The sequence below is a fragment of the Bos indicus genome, chromosome 24 (assembly GCF_029378745.1).
Source record: "Bos indicus isolate NIAB-ARS_2022 breed Sahiwal x Tharparkar chromosome 24, NIAB-ARS_B.indTharparkar_mat_pri_1.0, whole genome shotgun sequence".
Classification (NCBI taxonomy): Eukaryota; Metazoa; Chordata; class Mammalia; order Artiodactyla; family Bovidae; genus Bos; species Bos indicus.
This window is the reverse complement of record NC_091783.1, coordinates 49,156,012-49,176,674: the sequence shown is the minus strand read 5'-3', so window position 1 is coordinate 49,176,674 and position 20,663 is coordinate 49,156,012. Positions and strand designations below refer to the sequence as shown.

The 20,663-nt window shown below is 40.6% G+C and overlaps 1 protein-coding gene across 7 annotated transcripts in view; it reads left to right on the top strand.

Moving 5' to 3' along the window:
- DYM (dymeclin) overlaps positions 1-20,663 on the top strand; it is a 392,053-nt gene that overhangs the window by 295,606 nt on the left and 75,784 nt on the right. For all 7 annotated transcript variants that reach the window (XM_070779026.1, XM_019986749.2, XM_070779029.1 and 4 more), the window contains one exon: positions 14,621-14,803. In XM_070779026.1, the coding sequence (XP_070635127.1) occupies positions 14,621-14,803 (183 nt within the window). The remainder of the gene's footprint in view (positions 1-14,620; positions 14,804-20,663) is intronic.

Sequence of the window (20,663 nt, the reverse complement as noted above, 5' to 3'; positions counted from 1 at the left end):
TTCTTGCATAGGAAATCCTATGAACAGAGGAGCCAGGCAGGCTACAGTCCATGGGGTCGCAGAGTCAGACACACCTTAGTGACTAAATCACCACAGGTCTCCCTGTCTTTCGCCATCTCCCAGAGTTTGCTCAAACTCATGTCCATTGAGTCAGTGGATCCCATCCAACCATCTCATCCTGTCACCTGCTTCTCCTCCTGCCTTCAGTCTTTCCCAGCATCAGGGTCTTTTTCAGTGAGTCAGCTCTTCCAATCAGGTGGCCAGAATACTGGAGATTCAGCTTCAGCATCAGTCCTTCCAATAAATATTCAGGGTTGATTTCTTTTAGGATTGACTGGTTTGATCTCCTTGTAGTCCAAGGGACTCTCAAGAGTCTTCTCCAACACCACAGTTCAAAAGCATCAATTCTTCAGCTCTCAGCCTTCTTTATGGTCCAACTCTCACATCCATACATGACTACTGGAAAAACCATAGCTTTGACTATACGGACCTTTGTTGGCAAGGTGATGTCTCTGCTTTTTAATATGATGTCTGGGTTTGTCATGGCTTTTCTTCCAAGGAGCAAGCGTCTTTTAATTTTGTGGCTACAGTCATCATCCACAGTGATTTTGGAGCCCAAGAAAATAAAGTCTGTCACTGTTCCAGTATTTCCCCATCTGTCTGCCATGAAGTGATGGGACTGGATGCCATGATCTTATTTTGTGAATGTTGAATTTTAAGGCAACTTTTTCACTTCCTCGTTCACCTTCATCAAGAGGCTCTTTAGTTCCTCTTCACTTTCTGCCTTTAGGGTGATGTCATCTGCGTATCTGAGGTTACTGATATTTTTCCTGGCACTCTTGATTCCATCTTGTGATTCATCCAGTCTGACTTTTTGCATGATATACTGTGCATATAAGTTAAATAAGCAGGGTGACAATATACAGCCTTGACGTACTCCTTTCCCAATTTTCAACCAGTCTGTTGTTCCATGTCCGGTCTAACTGTTGCTTCTTGACCTGCATACACAGGTTTCACAGGAGGCAGGTAAGATAGTCTGGTATTCCTATCTCTTGAAGAATTTTCCACAGTTTGTTGTGATCGACACAAAGGCTTAATCATAGTGAAGCAAAAGTAGAAGTTTTTCTGGAATTCTCTAGCTTTTTCTTTGATCCAACGGATACTGGCAATTTAATCTCTGGTTCCTCTGCCTTTTCTAACTCAGCTTGTACATCTGGAAGTTCTCGGTTCACATAATGTTGAAGCCTGTCCTATGTATGTGCTCAGTCACTGCTGTTGCTGCTGCTGCTAAGTCGCTTCAGTCGTGTCCGACTCTGTGCGACCCCATAGACGGCAGCCCACCAGGCTCCCCTGTCCCTGGGATTCTCCTAGTCATGTCCAGTTCTTTGCAGCCCCATGGGCTATGGCCCACCAAGCTCCTCTGTCCATGGAATTCTCCAGGCAAGAATACTGAAGTGAATTTCCTCCTCCAGGACATCTTCCTGGCCCAGGGATTGAACCCATGTCTCCTGCAGCTCTTGCATTAACGGCCAGATTCTTTTAACACTGAGCCACCTGGAAAGCCCATGTTGAAGCAAGCCTAGCTTGAATGATTTTGAACATTATCTTGCTAGCATGTGAAATAAGTGCAATTGTGGGGTAGTTTTAACATTCTTGGTGTGGCCCTTCTTTGGGCTTGGAATAAAAACATACCTTTTCCAGTCCTGTGACCACCGCTGAGTTTTCCAAATTTGCTGGCATATTGAGTGCAGCACTATCACAGCATCATCTTTGAGGATTTGAAATAGCTCAGCTGAAATTCCATCACCTCCACTAACTTTGTTCGGAGTGATGCCTCCTAAGACCCACTTGACTTCATACACCAGGATGTCTGATTCTAGGTGAGTGACCACACCTTTGTGGTTATCTGGGTCATTAAGAACTTTTTTTGTACAGTTCTGTGTATTCTTGCCACTTCTTCTTAATATCTTCTGCTTCCGTTAGGACCATACCATTTCTGTCCTTTCTTGTGCCCATTTTTGCATGAAATGTTCCCTTGGTATCTGATTTTCTTGAAGAAATCTCTAGTCTTTCCCATGCTATTGTTTCTCTTTTTTTCTTTGCATTGTTCACTTAAGAAGGCTTTCTTATCTCTCCTTGCTATTATTTGGAACTCTGCATTTAGATGGATATGTCTTTCCCTTTCTCCTTTGCCTTTCACTTCTCAGCTATTTGTGAAGCCACCTCAGAAGACAGCCATTTTGCCATTTGCATTTCTTTTTCTTGGGTATGGTTTTGATTACTGCCTCCCATACAGTGTTACAAACCTCCATCCATAGTTCTTCAGGTGCTCTATCAGAGCTAATCCCTTGAATCTATTATTTGTCAGTTCCACTGTATAATTGTAAGAAATTTGATTTAGGTCATACCTAAATTCTCTATTTTCTTCAGTATGAGTCTGAATTTTGCAATAAGTGGCTCATGATCTGACCCACAGTCAGCTCCCAGTTTTGTTTTTGCTGACTGTATAGAGCTTCTCCATCTTGGACTGCAAAGAACATAATCAGTCTGATTTTGGTATTGACCATCTGGTGATGTCCATGTGTAGAGACATCTCTTGTGTTCTTGAAAGAGGGTGTTTGCTGTAACCAGTGGGTTCTCCTGGCAAAACTCTGTTAGCTTTTGCCCTGCTTCAGTTTGTACTCCAAGGCCAGACTTGCCTGTTACTTTTGCATTCCAATCCCCTATGATGTAAAAGACATCTTTTTTGGTGTTAGTTCTAGAAGGTCTTGTAGGTTTTATAGAACCATTCAACTTAAGCTTTTTTGACAGTAATTGGGGCATAGACTTGGGTTATTATGATGTTGAATGGTTTGCCTTGGAAACATACGGAGATCATTCTGTCATTTTTGAGGTTGCACCCAAGTACTACATTTCAGATTCTTTTGTTGACCATGAGGGCTGCTCCTTTTCTTCTCAGGGATTCTTGCCCATAGTACAGATACAGTGGTCATCTGAACTATATTCAACTATTCCTGTCCATTTTAGTTCACTGATTGCTAAAATGTTGATGTTCACTCTTGCCATCTCCTGGTTAACCACTTCCAATTTACCTTGATTCATGGACCTAACATTCCAGGTTCCTATGCAATATTGTTGTTTACAACATTAGACTTTACTTTTACCACCAGACACATCTACAACTGGGTGTTGTTTCCACTTGGCTCAGAGTCTTTATTCCTTCTGGAGCTATTTCTTGGCTCTTTACCAGTAACATATTGTACACCTGCCAAACTGGGGGCTCATCTTTCAGTGTCATATCTTTTTGCCTTTTCATACTGTTCATGGGGTTCTCAAGGCAAAAATGCTGACGTGGTTTGCCATTGCCTTCTCCAGTGGACCACGTTTTGTCAGAATTCTCCACCATGACTGGTCGATCTTGGGTGGCCCTGTACAACATGGCTCATAGTTTCATTGAGTTTCACAGAGCTGTGATCCATGTGATCATTTTGGTTAGTTTTCTGTGATTGTGATTTTCATTCTGTCTTCCCTTTGATAGATGAGGATAAGAGACTTGTGTAGGCTTCCTGATGGAAGGGATTGGCTGTAGGAAAAACTTGCTCTGGTGGGTAGGACAATGCTCAGTAAATCTTTAGTCCAGTTTTATGCTAATGGGTGAGACTGCACTCCCTGCCTGTACTTTGGCTTGAGTCTGCAGTCTCTATTAGGGCTGCCATACTCTATGGTGGGCTAATGGCACCCTCCTCCAAGAGGACTTATGCCAACATGCTATGCTCCCCAGGACTGCTGCTGCCGTCGTCCCTGACCCTTTGGCAGGCTGCTGTCGACCCACACCTCTGCCAGAGACTACCAAACACAGGCAAATCTGGCTCAATCTCTTGTGGGGTTGCTGCGCCTTTCACCTGGGTCCTGGTGCGCACAGGGTTTTGTTTGTTCCCTCCAGGAGTCTCTGTTTCCCCAGTCCTGTGAAAATTCTGTAATCAGATCCTGCTGACCTTCATAGTCAGATTCCGTGGAGATTTCCAGTCCCTTTGTTGGATCTCCAAATTGGGAAGTCTCTTCTGTGGCCTAGGACCTTCGCAACAGCGTGAGAACTCTTTGGTGTATTCGTTCTTCAGTTTGTGGATCACCCACCAGGTGGCTATATGATAAGGCTAATGGCGAACTCCTCCAAGAGGACTCAGGCCACACATTGCGCCTCCCAGGACTGCTGCTGCCTGTGCCCTTGTCCCTGTAGCAGGCTACCGCTGACCCACACCTCCGCAGAAGACCTTTAAACACTCGCAGGCAGGCCTGGCTCAGTCTCTTATGGGGGGTCACTGGTCCTTTCCCTGGGTCTTAGTGCACACAGTTCTGCTTGTGCCCTCCAAAAGTCTCTGGCGGGCATGAGGTTTGATTTTAACATGATTGCACCCCTCTTACTGGCTCATTGAAGCTTCTCTTTTGTCCTTGGACAAGGGGTATCTTCTTTTGGTGGGTTCCAACATCCTCCTGTCGATGGTTGTTCAGCAGCGAGATGCGATTTTGGTGTTCCCGCAGGAGACGACGAGCACACGTCATTCTACTCTGTCTTGGGGCTTAGTCCCCAGCATCTACCAGATCATATGTTCTGTTTTACTTATGGGTCATATCACTTATTTTGTGTATCTTATAATTTTGTATTCAATGCCAAACATTGTGTCTGGCATTGAATAGAAACAGAATCTGAAGCAAAAATTATGACTGTAAAAGGGCACACCTCTGCTGCTAGGCTGCCAATATGGAGTTGGATCCTTCCGGTTAGGACCCAAGTTGAGTTTGGGTTTTGTATCTTCATTGTACCACCAACTTCAACTTCCTGCAGCAGTTGTTACCTGTGTTTAAAGAATGGGTCTGCGTTTTGTGGGTTTTTTCCAGTATTCCTTTACCATACTCTGCTTTCAGCAGTCCATTTAGTGGAGTTAGAGAAGAGAAGGAGTGTTTTCTATTGTCCTGGTCCAGCCTTAATCTTGGGGAGTCCTTAGTTGCACCTGGGTCTTAGAGGTAGGGCTTTCTCAGCATCTCTGCCTCTCCTCCCCTTGGCAATCAAATTGCCTAATATCTGTGGTGGGCCTTGAGTGGGAGTTGAGTGCCCCTTCCCCAGTGATAGTAGACATCCGCTTGGTATTGGTAGAGGCATGAGATCCTGGTCCCAACCTCCAGTGTTAGGTTTTTGTTTCTGTCCCTTCGGCCAGAATGGATCTTTGCCTACGTCCTCGGGATAAGAGGGTTATTGTTTCTCATTCAGGAGCAGTTGGGTTTTGTTCCTACTTCTCCCCTAGAAACAGTGAAAATTTGCGCGTGCTCTAGGCTAAAAGGGTTTGCTCCTCCAATAGCTTAAGGCTTTTGCTTAGCATGTGAAGAAAGTCTGGGAAGGTGCAAAGTCTTGGTGCCTGCCTGCAGCTGCAGCTGGTCACCTTCTGTAAGCCTGAGCCAAATGGAGGGGCTCCTGAGCGCCTGGTGGAGGCCGGTGGAAGAGAACTTTTGGGTGAGTGCAGACTTCACTGGATCTGAGGCTGTCTCTCGCTTTGCAGACTGACACACTAGACCACACTGAGCGGTTAAGAATTCATTAAAATTGTAGCTGATTTCTTCTTACCCGCTTCTGTGGAGACCACCTGTTCTGCCTGCGCTTGGCCAAAAGCGAGGGAGTGCTTGTCTTCCTTCCTTCCTTAGAGGGGCTTGTCCCTCTTGGGAATTCATTTCTCTTGATTGCCTTGCAGAATCATTTTCTGATGGCCTTAAGAAGATTATTTGACTATTAAATTATCTGGCTATTCCTCCTTGTTACGGTAGGAGATGGCATTCTTTGCCGCTTTCCACATCCTAAGCAGAAGTCAATCTGGGTCTCTTAGTGCTTCCGTGCATTGCCCAAAGTGCCCATTTGTTTTATATTTGAGACCCAGAAAGGGACTTGTCCAGTTGATAGCAAAACTGAGACAAGAACCCACGTTAGAGCTTCTCTCTATTAACTTGTAGCTACCTCTTTTTTTCCTTTTTCCCTTTTTTTAAACATCAGAGCTACAGCTCTCTTATGTGTGATGCTTTACTGCCTTTCTTAGCACTACCCATCCTTCTCCCCAAGAAAGAATGAAAAAAGAACACCAAGCATCTGAGGTCTCTGATGTTTGTGTGAAATCCCTAACCTAGAGTTTAGCGATTATTTCCCTTCTATGCATTAACAATATCAAAGATAATTAACAAATACTGCAAAAAAGTGAGTTATAGAAGAATCAGTAGATTCCCTGGTTTAGACACTGACTGTTTTCGAACTTAGCCCTATGCATTTTTATTCTCAAAGTTTGTTTTGTTTTGTCTTTTCCCTTTCTAAGTGAACAGTGACACTTAGGTGCCACAGTAATCTAAAGTAAATTCTAAATTTTACTGAAGTTTGAGGTCACTGTAAAGATTTTTCTACTATGAGTTAACATTTTTGGTTAGTCTAATAAAATTTGCTTTCTGAATTCAGTATTTTCTGCATTCTTTATGGAAATTAAGACTTAAGACTAGGAAGGGATTTTTAAAATCTCACAAGCACTTATTTTCGCAAATAAAAAACTGCAACTCAGGTTAAGTGGCTCCTTAAACTCACATAGCTAGTTACTGGCAGAATTGGGATGGAGCTGGGACTCTCATATCTCAAAGTGGGGTGATAGGAAGCACTCAGTAAACTGTCAAAGTCATTTTAAAAAAAGCAGTACATCTTCCTAGAGAATTATTTTACTTAGATGTTACTTTTATAGGATCTGGAAGGCCATTGGTTTGATAATAAACAATGTATTTTGGAGAAGAGCAGACGTGAATACTAATCCTTAATATAAAATATTTCTGTTTCAAAAAAAATTACTGATTTGGCTGTGTCAGGTCTTAGTTGCGGCACCCCGAATCTTCACTGTATCGTGAGGGATCTTTTGTCATGGCACTCAGGTTCTCCAGTTGTGGCGTACGGGCTCCAGAGCACGCCGACTCAATAGATGTAGCCCTCTGCCTTGGTTGCTCTGCGGTATGTGGGATTTTAGTGACCCAACCAGGGATAGAACCCGTGTCCCCTGCGTTGCAAAGTGGATTCTTAACTACTGGAGCACCAGGGAAGTCCCAAAACACTGCATTTTTAAGAACAAAATGGAAAACTCCAAGCTCAGGGGGCTTCTTTGGTGGTCCAGTGGTTAAGACTCTGCACTCCCAGTGCAGGGGGCCTGGGTTCGATCCCTGATCAGGGAACTAAGATCCTGCATGCTACATGGCATGGCCTAAATGAATTAATTAATATTTCCTTGTTTTAAAAAAAGCTCCAAAAAAAAAAAAAAAAAGCTCCATGTGTGTTTCCTCTCTTCTGCCAGCGGGAGGGCCGGGGGAGGGGTGAGAAGCACAGTTCCACACCCCAGTGCTGCCCAGTGTGAGTAGCCGGCTAAGGTAGACACTTGTTGGGGGGCTGCAGCCTAGCTGGATTTCAATCAGCACATTCCTTTTTTGGAGTTCTTTGGCTGTTTTCCAGGTGTGCAAAAACATGTAAAGTTAACCCATGTCCCCGGGCAGTCACCATTATCTTGCTTTCCCGCCACCAGTAAGCATGCTGTAAATAACAGGCTTCCCAGGATTCTAGTTTAGGCTCATGGGCCACATTCAGACCCGGCCCAAGGGATGAAGAAAACGACCACTTCATTTTACCCAAGACAGTGGTGCCAGACCTCAGCCTTCAGCCTTCTTCAGCCTCAGCCTTCTCCCCCCCTGCCCCCCACGTTATTAATGGTTCACATCATTTCCTCTGATCGCAGGATTATTCTTCAGCTGTAATTCTGTATGTAGTAGAAAGCTAGTTCTTGCTGTCAGAATCTCTGTATTCTGGGACAATTCCAGTTCTGGCTGGAAATAGCATGGTCACAAAGCTTTTCAGCAGTGTGCCAGTGAATTTTAACAACAGAGAGATAGCAAGATTCCATCACTGAATGACTAGCTTTGAAGGCCATTTGCACGTTAACTTTAAAAAAAGTCTTTCCTGTAGCTTCCGCCCCACTCTCCCCCACTTTGGCCAAGTCCCATTAATTTTGTTGAAGGTTTTTATTTTCTGCTGAAAATGCAGGAAATTTAGACAACTCTTTTGGAATCCCCCCAAAACTAATACAAACAAGATACATATGCTTCTCTTAAGGAAACTAAAAATAAATGATTTGGAACTATTTAACTGTATAAATTCCCTCTTAAAAGAAAAAGGAAGTTTATATAATGAAGCAGCCCTGACTGCTGCTGACAGGGTAAGGTGCTCCCACAGCTGCCAGCTTGTCCATTTGACATGAACTCACTACTTAGCACAGATCGTGCTCACCGTTCATTACCAGCATGTACAAAACCATCAGAACATCTGAAAAGGGCCGTTTTCTCAAGGCCCTTGTATTTACATTTGAGATTTTCTGCAATAAAATAAGCCTGGCCTTTTTTTTTTTTTGAGAAGAAAGTCTGTTTGACGTGGGATCCATTCCTGGCATGGAAGTTGTATGTACTAAAAAGAAAATACCATGAATGAAAAAGACACAATATTCTCCACGTATTTTGCTGCTCTACCAATGAACCATCTGATTTTATCTCTGACAAAGCTAATTTTGGTTAGTTTTTGGAAATGTGTCTTTTAAAAAAAAGAAAACATGTCTTTTTAAAAAACTTTATTTTATTCCATAAATGTTAACTATATAAATGTAATTTATACACTTCCCTAAAGGACTAGTTTTGTAAATTAATAAAAATGGGATTTAGCACATATCTAAAGCTAAGAGATGTGATTCTTTGCACTTACAACATTTGCATTAATTTATCCACTTTGGAAAGGCAGTTATCTTTATGTTCTTTCTGTAATAGTATTTAAAATTTAAATGATTTATAGAGTTACATGTTAAAATAGGTATTATCAGAAAATTTATAATCAACCACTCCCTAATTTAAGCTTATTTTTAATTTCTGAATTACATTCAATTTCTCATTTTTGTTTTGTAATTGTTTTGCAACATTAAAATATACAGTATGCTTTCTAGTGTGAGTGACAATATGGCAAAATATGATATTGTATAAAATGTCTTTGCTCTAGTTCCTTTAATTATATTTTCAGTCAATTTTAGTAATGTCAGAAAAACTTTGTTCTTGACATTTAATTTATAAATCTGCAGCTGAAAACAATCTTTGAAAGATAGCGTTAGAATTAGAACTTGTCACAGAAACAGTTAAAAAAGGAAGTAAAATACCTAGTAATTCCTTTAAGTATAAGAGAATTAGTATAACTTCTAAGGAGCCTCAGTCAGACTGATGAATGTAAATTGAAACCTAATGTGGAGTATACTTATTGAGGTAGTTTCCAGTTTATTCTATACCTGACTTGGGGATAAAATAAATGATCAGTAGTTTGGTTTGGGTTTAAATGAGCAGGTACCTGTTTGGGGGTTGAGTATATTATCCTGTTTGTTGTAGCAAATTATTTAATAAAACATCGAGAATAAATTATCAATATGTTTGAAAGCAGAAAGTGTAAGCTATCAATAGGTAATTCGTTTTTTATATTTAAGTTTAATATATTAGGACTTAAGGGTCCTAATGTTATATGTAACATAAATGGGTACAGAATACTTAGGAACATGAAATTCTGCAGAAAGCTAATGTTTTGACTTGTATTACTGTGATAGTCATACTGTCTCACTGGGTTGCTCTTAGATGAGAGAAATTTGAGAGAAAATTCTGAACTCAGAGTTCCTTTCTCCTCTTCTAATTCAAGTAGCAATGTAAGATGAAAATACAATCGAGAGAACTATAATCACAATTATGTTGTCAGTTCCCAATATGAAGGCTAATCCCTTTTCTTTGCTTCAAACACATAAAAGTAATAGATGAACCATAACTAGAAAAAAAAAAACCCTTGAAGCCATATAGCCTCACCCTAAAATGAGAGAGGGAACTTCTTGATCAACGAGAAATAGAAAAAGCACTCGAAGCAGATAGCAGGGTCTGAAGCTGTGAGGCTGCCAAGCTTCTTGTCTGGAAGGAGGCAGGAGTGGCTGGGAGTTCAGCTGCTGCAAGGCAGGCACAGCACTCAGGGGCCCTTGGGAGGCAGCACGGTAGTGCCGGGTTCCCTGCTAGAAACTAAGAGGTAGAATAGACCCCTTACTGAAAAGAGCCTGAGTAGAGGCACTAATGATGACCCTTAAGTTCTGTGTCTAGGAAGGTGGGAAGACCCAGAACCAGCCTCACTCTGGAACCTTGAGCCTATTGTGAGGGGATGTGGCTTGGTGACAGACCTTGCTTATCCTGCCTTTAATGTGATTGCATGGCAGCAGCCCTGATAAACCAATGATGAGACCTCATTTCAGACTGGGAGCTCTAGAAAGCTACTGCATGACCTGTAGGCGTGGGGGGATTAAGCCATACTAAGTGAGCCTACATAACCAAAATTCCAAAATATATGCTAAAATCTAACTTAATACTAAGAAAGACAGCCAACATAGTCATGATCATGTTTAAGGTAAGTTTATCCAAAAAGAAGCAAAAATTAATAGGATAATGTTGAAAGTACTCAAGTATTTTTAATATCCTCAAAGATAAATGAAGGATATAGTATTTGTTAAGAATAAATAAATATAAAAATGATGAAATGAAACAAGAACATGACTCAGAACTATTTCATTAGAAAGCTTAGAATGAAAAATATAGTCATTAGATTTGAAAGCTCAGTAGACAAATTCTAAACTGGGCAGTATCAAAGACGGTTAGTAAACTGTAAGATAATGAGAAAAAATTATCCAAATTATCTTTGTGGAAGAGACTAGGTTGTCAGATGGAAAGAACACTCTGAATACTAAGCAGGATAAATAAAGATAAATCAACACTGAAACACATGGTTGTGAAACTCAAGAGTGTTAAAGAATGAAAAATAAATCTTAAAGGCTATCAAAATGCTTTTCCACAGGGCAGCAGTAGTTAGGTTTGTATAATAAACTGCTCAAAGCCAAAAACAGATGCCAGAATCAAGTGAACACGTATCTTTTAAGTTTGTAAAGAAGTAACTAATTCTATACCCAGATGAGATACAAGAGTGAATGTAAAATAAAGACATATTTCAACCACGCTAGGACTGAAAGAGTTTATTATCCATGGACTTCACTGAAAGCACTATTAAAGGATGTACTTCAAATAGAAGAAAAGTTTACCTGTAGAGAAGCGGAATGCAAGAACTAGTGGTGTGCACTGAAATCCATATGTCAACTTAGTTAACCGCTGACTTTTTGTTCAGATACTCAGTCCTGTCCAACTCTTTGTGACCCAATGGACTGCAGCATGCCAAGCTTCCCTGTCCTTCACCATCTCCCGGAGTTTGTTCAAACTCATGTTCATCGAGTCAGTGATGCCATCCAACCATCTCATCCTCTGTTATCCCATTCTCCTCCTGCCTTCAATCTTCTCCAGCATCAGGGTCTTTTCCAGTGAGTTGGCTCTTCACATCAAATGGCCAAAGTATTGGAGTTTCAGCTTCAGCATCAGTCCTTCCAGTGAATATTCAGGATCAATTTCCTTTAGGATTGACTGGTTTGATCTCCTTGCTTTCCAAGAGACTCTTAAGAATCTTCTCCAGCTCCACAGTTCTAAAGAATCAGTTCTTTGGTGCTCAGACTTTTTTATTGTCCAGCTCTCACATCTGTACAGGACTACCAGAAAAACCATAGCTTTGACTATATGGACCTTTGTAGGCAAAGTAATGTCTCTGTTTCTTAATATGTTGTCTAGGTTTGTCATAGCTTGTCTTCCAAAGAGCAAGCGTATTTTAATTTCACAGCTGCAGTCACTGTCCACAGTGAATTTGGATCCCAAGAAAATAAAGTCTATCACTGTTTCCATTTTTTCCCCAACTGTTTGCCATGAAGTGATGAGACTGGATGCCATGATCTTCGTTTTCCAAATGTTGAGTTTTAAGCCAGGTTTTTCACTCTTCTCTTTCACTTTCATCAAGAGGCTCTTTAGTTCCTCTTCACTTTCTGCCATAAGGATGGTATCATCTACATATCTCAGGTTATCGATATTTCTCCCTGCAATCTCGAGTCCAGCTTCTGCTTCATCCAGCCCAGCATTTCTCATGATGTACTCTGCATATAAGTTAAATAAGCAGGGTGACAGTATACAGCCTTGACATACTCCTTTCCCAATTTTGAACCAGTTCGTTGTTTCATGTCTGGTTCTAACTGTTGCTTCTTAAGCTGCATGCAGATTTCTCAGGAGACAAGTAAGGTGGCCTGGTATTCCCATCTCTGAAGAATTTTCCAGTTTGTTGTGATCTCTACAGTCAAAGGCTTCAGTGTAGTCAATGAAGCAGAAGTAGATGTTTTTCTGGAATGATCTTGCTTTTTCTGTGATCCAGTGGATGTTGGCAATTTGATCCCTCGTTCCTCTGCCTTTTCTAAATCCAGCGTGTACATCTGGAAGTTCTCAGTTTACATGCTGTTGAAGCTAGCTTGAAGGATTTTTAGCATTACATTGCTAGCATGTGAAATGAGTGCAGTTGTGTGGTAGTTTGAACATTATTTGGCATTTTCCCTTCTTTGAGATTGGAATGAAAACTGGCCTGAGTACTGATTTTTTTAAAACCAATTTATGGGTTTTTTTTAAAAACATGAAATTAAAAACCTAAGCAACTGTAACAAAACAAGGAAGAATGGGGTCAGCACTTTTCTGTTCAAGGAGAAGTTAAAGTGTATTAACCTCCTTTGATCTTGTTCAGGAGGTAAATAGCAATATTTTATCTTTTTTTTTTAATTTATTTATTGGTTACAGTGGTCTTCGTTATTGCGTACAGGTTTTCTCTAGTTGCGGTGAGCAGAGGCTGTTCTCTACCTGCAGCATGTGGGCTTCTCATTGCAGTGGCTCCTCTCGTTACGGAGCAGGACTTTAGAGCACGTGGGCTTCAGTAGTTGCAGCTCGCGGGCTCCAAGGTGCAGGCTCAGGAGTTGTGGCACACAGGCTTAGCTGCCTCTCTGCAGCATGTGGGGTCTCCCACATGCTAGAACCCATGTCTCCTGTATTGGCAGGTGTTTCTTATGCACTGGGCCACTTTATCCCTTGCACATTGATTTTGCTTTCCTTTTTTTCTGTCCCATAAATGTTGATTTGTTGCTGGATGTTCTTAAAACAATACTGCTGCTGCTGCTGCTACTGCTAAGTCGCTTCAGTCGTGTCCAACTCTGTGCAACCCCATAGATGGCAGCCCACCAGGCTTCCCCGTCCCTGGGATTCTCCAGGCAAGAACACTGGAGTGGGTTGCCATTTCCTTCTCCAATGCAGGAAAGTGAAAAGTGAAAGTGAAGTCGCTCAGTCGTGTCTGACTCTAGTGACCCCATGGACTGCAGCCTACCAGGCTCCTCTGTCCATGGGGTTTTCTAGGCAAAAGTACTGGAGTGGGGTGCCATAAAACAATACAGGTGGAGGTAAATTGTATGGAAATAAGTATACCTTTTTGTGTGCTAGATCGGGGTGGTAAACTTTTCCACCAGAGTCCAGATAGTAAATATTTTTTATTTTGTAAGCCATGCAGTCTTAGATGTGAAGTGTATTTTACCTCATAATAAGTCATTCCTACTTTATTTTGATTAATAGTTCATGTTATATCTTTTTCCATTTTTTTACCTTCAATCTAACTTTATTTAAAGTGAGTTACATTTGAAGTTTCTTGTAGATAGCGTGTAGTTGCATCATGTATTTTTAATCCACTCTGTTGTTGTTCAGATCTTAATTATTGTAATCTCTTTGCATGGATTTGCTCTAGACCCTTTACATACATAACTTACATAACTTGCTGCATCTAGTAGTGTTGACATTTTCCCAATTCAAATGAGAGGTAGAAAGTATCCTCTCTTTAAATTCCTTTGCTCTCCCTGGTTTATAATATAGTTGTCTTAGGTGTTCCTTTGCATCCATTGAGAGCCACATCAGTGTTACAATTTTTGCCCCAACTGTCAAACATAATTTAGAAAACTCAGAAGAAGGAAAGTGTCATATTCACCTATGTTTTTGCCTTCCATTGTTCTTTCTTTCAAGAGATGTGTTGATTACTTACTTTGAATTTTGCTCTATGTACTATTTCACATTCAGATTCCCAAAGACTATTACCTCTCAGGAAACAGAAACAAAACATTAGGCTGTTTATCTGTAAATATGAACATTGAATGACAGTGTAGAAAAGTGAGGTCATATTCCGAATTAGAAATTCTTCTTCGAATTGATAAGACTCTACTATCACTTTATATTGAGCAAGTTTAGTGATTTAAGGTGGTACACTGATAAGAGTACAGATGAGGATCTATTAATCAAAGCTCCAAATTTTCTTTTAGATTAGAAAGTCTAAAATTTATTAATGTGAAATTTATGATTATCACCATATTTAGTTCAAAAGTTATAACTCAAATCCTTTAGTAACTGATAAACTTAACTCTAAAAATTCTTGACAAAAATAATCTTGAAGAGTTCTTGTGCATGATCTTTCCAATGCTGTTATAATTGTAAAGCAGTTGCCCTCATTCTAATTAATTCTGTGTCAAGGAGGAAAATACTGACTCTTATGGGGATTTTCTTTCTTTATCAGGCACAAGACCTAAATGTCATTGAAGAAGTGATTCGAATGATGTTAGAGATCATCAACTCCTGCCTGACAAATTCTCTTCATCACAATCCAAACTTGGTATATGCGCTTCTTTACAAACGAGATCTCTTTGAACAGTTTCGAACTCATCCTTCATTTCAGGATATCATGCAAAATATTGATCTGGTAAGTGTAAATGGAGATATTTACTGTTATTCTTTTTTAAACAGAGAAAGTTTAACAAAACTTGAAAAAAAAAAACCTACAATAGTCTCTTGAATTTTAACTGTATTTGCCATCTATTCCAACAATTGTCACTTTCCACATGTGTATATGTATTATATACAGACACATATATATATATACATGCACATATATGTCTTTAGGAGAATTGAGATCATATTTTATATCTTAATAGTTCTGGATTCTGCTATTTTTACTTAACACATTTTCCTGTGATATTAATTCTTTGAAAATCTCACATTCTAATAATATATAACCTGTATTTCATGGATCACAGCCTTGTCATGGCATGTCAAAGGGGCTTGAAGCTATGAGCCACTCTGTGCCAGGCCACCCAAGAGGAACAGGTCATAGTGCAGAGTTCTGACAAAACATGGTCCACTGGAGGAGGAAATGGCAACCCACTCCAGTATTCTTGCTGGAGAAACCCACGGACATATGAAAGGGGAAGAAGATTTGACACCAGAAGCTGAGCCCTGCAGGTCGGAAGGTGTCCCGTATGCTACTGGGGTAGAATGGAGGGCAGTTACCAACAGCTTCAGAAAGAAGGAAGCAGCTGGGCCAAAGTGGAAACGACCCTCAGTTGTAGATGTGTCTGATGGGGAAAGTAAAGTCCAGTGCTATAAAGAATATATTTCTTAGGAACCTGAAATGTTAGGTCCATGAATCAAGGTAAACTGGACGTGATCGAGCAGGAGATGGCGAGAATGGACACTGACATCTTAGGAGTCAGTGAACTAAAATGGACGGGAATGCGGATTTAATTCAAACGACTGTTATATCTACTACCGTGGGCAAGAATTCCTTAGGAGAAATGGAATAGCCCTCATAGTCAACAAAAAAGTGAAACGCAGTACTAGGGTGCAACCTCAAAAGCAATAGAATGATCTCAGTTCATTTCCAAGGCAAACCATTCAACATTACAGTAATCCAAGTCTATGCCCCAACCACTGATGCTGAAGAAGCTGAAACTAACTGGTTCTGTGAAGACCTACAATAATTTTAGAAGTAACACCAAAAAAAGATGTCCTTTTCATCATAGGGGATCGCAGTGCAAAAGTAGGAAGTCAAGAGATGCCTGATATACAGGCAAGTTTGGCCTTGGGGTAACATTGTACGGGAACCAGTGACCTAAACCGTCCCAAAGGAAAAGAAATGCAAGAAGGCAAAGTGGTTGTCTGAGGAAGTTTTACAAATAGTTTAGGAAAAAAGATAAGCAAAAGGCAAAAGAGAAAGGAAAAGATAATACCAACTGAATGCAGAGTTCCAGAGAATAAAAAGAAGAGATAAGAAAGCCTTGTTAGGTGAACAGTGCAAAGAAATAGAGGAAAACAATAAAATGGGAAACACTAGAAATCTCTTCAAGAAAATTGGAGATATCAAGGGATATTTCATGCAAAGATGGACATGACAAAGGACAGAAATGGTAAGGACCTAACAGAAACAGAAGAGATTAAGAAGAAGTGGCAGGAATACGCATTGCTGCTGCTGCTGCTAAGTCGCTTCAGTCGTGTCTGACTCTGTGCAACCCCACAGACAGCAGCCCACCAGGTTCCACCATCCCCAAGACTCTCCAGGCAAGAACACACATTAGAACCATACAAAAAACATCTTACAGACCTGATTAACCACACTGGTGTGGTCACTCACCTGGAGCTGGACATCCTGGAATATGAAGTCAAGTGGGCCTTAAGTGGCAAAATTCCAGCTGAGCTATTTCAAATCCTAAAAGATGATGCCATTAAAGTCAATATGTCAGCAAGTTAGGAAAACTCAGCAGTGGCCACAAGATGGGAAAAGATCAGTTTTCATTCCAGTCCCAAAGAAGGGCAATGCCAAAGAATGTTCAAACTCCCATGCACTTGTGCTCATTTCACATGCAAATAAGGTAATGCTCAAAATCCTTCAGTTAGCTTCAGCAGTATGTGAACCGGGAACTTCCAGATGTACAAAATGGATTTAGAGAAGACAGAGGAACTAGAGATCAAATTGCCAACATTCATTGGATCATGGAGAAAGCAAGGGAGTTCCAGAAAAACATCTACTACTGCTTCATTGACTACCCTGAAGCCTCTGTGTGGATCACAGCAAACTGTGGAAAATTCTTAAAGAGTTGGAAATACCAGACCACCTTACCTGTCTCCTGAGAAACTTGTATGTGGATCAAGAAGCAAAAGTTAGAACCAGACATGGACCAATTGAATGGTTCAGAATTGGGAAAAGAGTATGACAAGACCGTATATTGTCATCCTGCTTATTTAACTTCTATGCTGAGTACATCATGCAAAATGTACACAAGCTGGAATCAAGGTCTCCAGGAGAAATATCAGCAACTTCAGATATGCAGTTGATACCACTCTAATGGCAGAAAGCAAAGAGGAACCAAAGAGCCTCTTGATGAGGGTGAAAGAGGAGAGTGAAAAACCTGGCTTAAAACTCAGCATTCAAAAAACTAAGATCATGGCACCTGGTCCCATCACTTCATGGCAAATAGATGGGGGGAAAGTGGAAATAGTGACAGATTTACTTTTCTTGGGCTCCAAAATCACTCCAGAGAGACAATGTCCGCAGTCATGAAGTTAAAAGACGCTTGCTCTTTGGAAGGAAAGCTATGACAAACCTAGACAGTGTATCAGTTTGCTGACAGAGATCCTTGTAGTCAAAGCTGTGGTTTTTCTGGTAGTCATGTACAGATGTGGGAGTTGGAGCATAAATAAGTCTGAGTGCAGAATTGATGCTTTCAAATTGTGATGCTGGAGAAAACTTGAGAGTCCTTTGGACTGCAAGGAGATCAAACCAGTCTATCCTAAAGGAGATGAACCCTGGATATTCGTTGGAAGAACTGTTACTGAAGCTGAAGTTACGATACTTTGGCCACCTGATGCGAAGAGACGACTCTTTGGAAAAGACACTGATGCCAGAAAGATTGAGGGCAGGAGGAGAAGGGGGCAGTTGAGAGAGAGATAGTTGGATAGTATCAACACTCAGTGGACATAAATATGAGCAAACTCTGGGAGACGGTGGAGGACAGAGGAGCATGCCACAGTTCATGAGGCCACAAAAAGTCAGACACAATTTAGTGACTGAACAACATTAACCTGGATTATGGAGGTCCTAAAATATGTTAACCCTTACCCCATTATTGCTTATTTGATTGTTTGTAATATTTTGTAATTAATTCATAATTAACAGCTTCTAAATAAATTATAGCTCACCTTTTTTAGTTCTGTTGTTGGTGTAGTCTTAAACTGAAATTGTACTAGTTCTTACTGTCAGAGTTGTCTGTATCTTCGAGATTCACCCCATGTCAAATTGCTGTCTAGATGTATTGTACAACTCATGTGTCTGTGCATCATCTCTTACTTCTGTAAGTGACCTATGAGAGGATCTACCTCACTACTTTTACAGCTTTGAGTATTATATTTATTTCAGGATTTGCTATTTTGTATTAAAAATGGTATTTCATTATTGTTTTTAATTTTTATTTCTTTCATAATTAGTGTGATTGAACATTTTTCACAGTTCTGTGAACCTTCACTTCCTGTTCTTTTTAAAAAGATTTTTCTGCTAAGCCTTCTATTGCTATATTAATGTTTCCCAGTTCGATTTGATTCCACAGATATTTGTTGTATAGCTCATCAGGTTCACAGTTGCTGTGCACAAGAGGAAGCTGAAGAACTACCATCCCTGTCCTTGTTTTACTTAAATTTGCTGTTGTTCAGTCACCCAGTCGTGTCCAACTCTTTGCCACCCCATGAACAGCAGCATGCGAGGCCTCCCTGTCCCTCACCATCTCCCGAAGTTTGCCCAAGTTCATGTTTATTGCATTGGTGATGTCATCCAGCCATCTCATTCTCTGACGCCCTCTTCTCCTTCTGCCCTCAATCTTTCCCAGCACTGGGGACTTTCCCAGTGAGTCAGCTATTTGCATATCATTTACTTAAATTTAGGAAGATTTTAAATAATTATTGCATGAGTATAAATATATACAGTTATTTCCATCATGACTGAGCACAGGTGCATACCTTCCTCCAGGGTGTGCACCTCATAGTGAAATTGCTGCATAACATGGACCATTTCCTTTGTTATGTATGTGCTCTGCTAAGTTGCTTCAGTCATATCCAACTTTATGCGAACCTATGGACTGTAGCCCACCCAGGCTCCTCTGTCCTTGGAATTCTGCAGGCAAGAATACTGGAGTGGATTGCCATTCCCCTCTGGAGGGGATCTTCCCAACTCAGAGATCAAACCACATCTGTTAACATCTAAGCTGCATTAGCAGATGATTTCTTTACCACTAGTGCTACCTGGGATGCTGCCGTTTTACTCTCTGACCGGTGGTGTGTAGAATTCCTGTTGCTTCACATCCTCCTGGACCTTAGTTTTGTCATTTTTGTAACAGCACCTCACTGTGGTTTTCATTTGGGTTTCCTCGTGTGATGCCTAGGCAAGTCTTTTGCCAGTTTTTCTGCTGAATTATTTATCTTTATGTAGATTCTTTGTTCTAGTTATGTTCTAGTTATGTTCTCGTTATGTTGTTAGACCTGTCTTCATTATGTTTTGCAAATATCCAGTCACTAACACAAATACAAACTTTCTGACATAACTTTAAAACTCCTCTCAGAATAGTCAGACATCAGTTCTCAGTCCTACTCTTTTCTTGGAGAACTGCTTCCAGCCCCAGCCAGCTTGGACTCTGGTTCTCCTGCCCAACTGCAGAACCTTCTCAGAATTTCCCTCAGCTGTCCCCTTGGTTGATCTTGGCTCCTGTGAAGTCCTCTTTCTTGGTTTACTGCTTCAGATTGGTAGAGCTTACACTACTGTAGCTTTCTGGGAAAAGGATATATGTGAGATAGGTTTTTTAATTTTTTTAGTTTCTAATGTCTGAAAATGTTTTTCTTCTTTTTTAATATATGACTGTTGTCTTGGGAAGCTTTGGGGATCTCTCTATTACTGTGTCCTGAAACTTCATGATTTGCTGTGCCTTGGTCAGTTGTATTTGGTGCTTAGAGGGTCCTTTTAGTCTAGAAACTCATGCTCAGAGCTTTCATTTAATTATTTCTTCCTGGTTGTTTCTCTGTCTCCTGCTGTTTCCTCTCTGAAACTTTTATAAGAAAGATGGCCATTTCTTTTCAAGCCCCTTCATGTTGGTATCACTAAGTGTTACTTCTTAGACCCAGTTTCCTCATAGTAAGTGTCCTCCAAGCTCCTGCCTGGGGTCTGTGCATCCATCTGTGAGGGTTTTAAAAGCTGAGGTAGAAAGAGACTGCATAATATTGAGGATGGGGAAAAGAGGGTGAGAGTGACCTCTAAGGTGTAAACTTCCTGGCTTCTTCCAGGATAACAGCAATACATAGATGGATGCATGGACTCTGATCACATTTAAGATATTTAAGAACAGTTCTATCCATTCTCATAAGCCAAGTAGATTAATTTTTGCTCATCCCAGTAGAGTCTTGTGTACTTGTTAGGTACTTAATTGAAACCAGCTTTGAACTATAACCAAGCTCCCATTCCAGACTCTTAACACATAAGTTCTATGAGTTGCTAAATACTCTGGAATCCACACAATTACACTGAGTTTAGTTAAATACCACTATGTATACTCTTGCAGATCTGTTCATTGATTTGCTCCCTATCACTGCCGTGTAATGATTGCTGGTAAACAGAAATAAAAACTAAAACTCTTCACTGTCAGTTTAGTTAGTGTTTTCATGGACTTTCCTTAAGCTGCCTCAGCTATATACCTGACAGTTGCAGCTACAGCAGGTTATTTTGCCATTCACATGCTTGTCATTTTCCT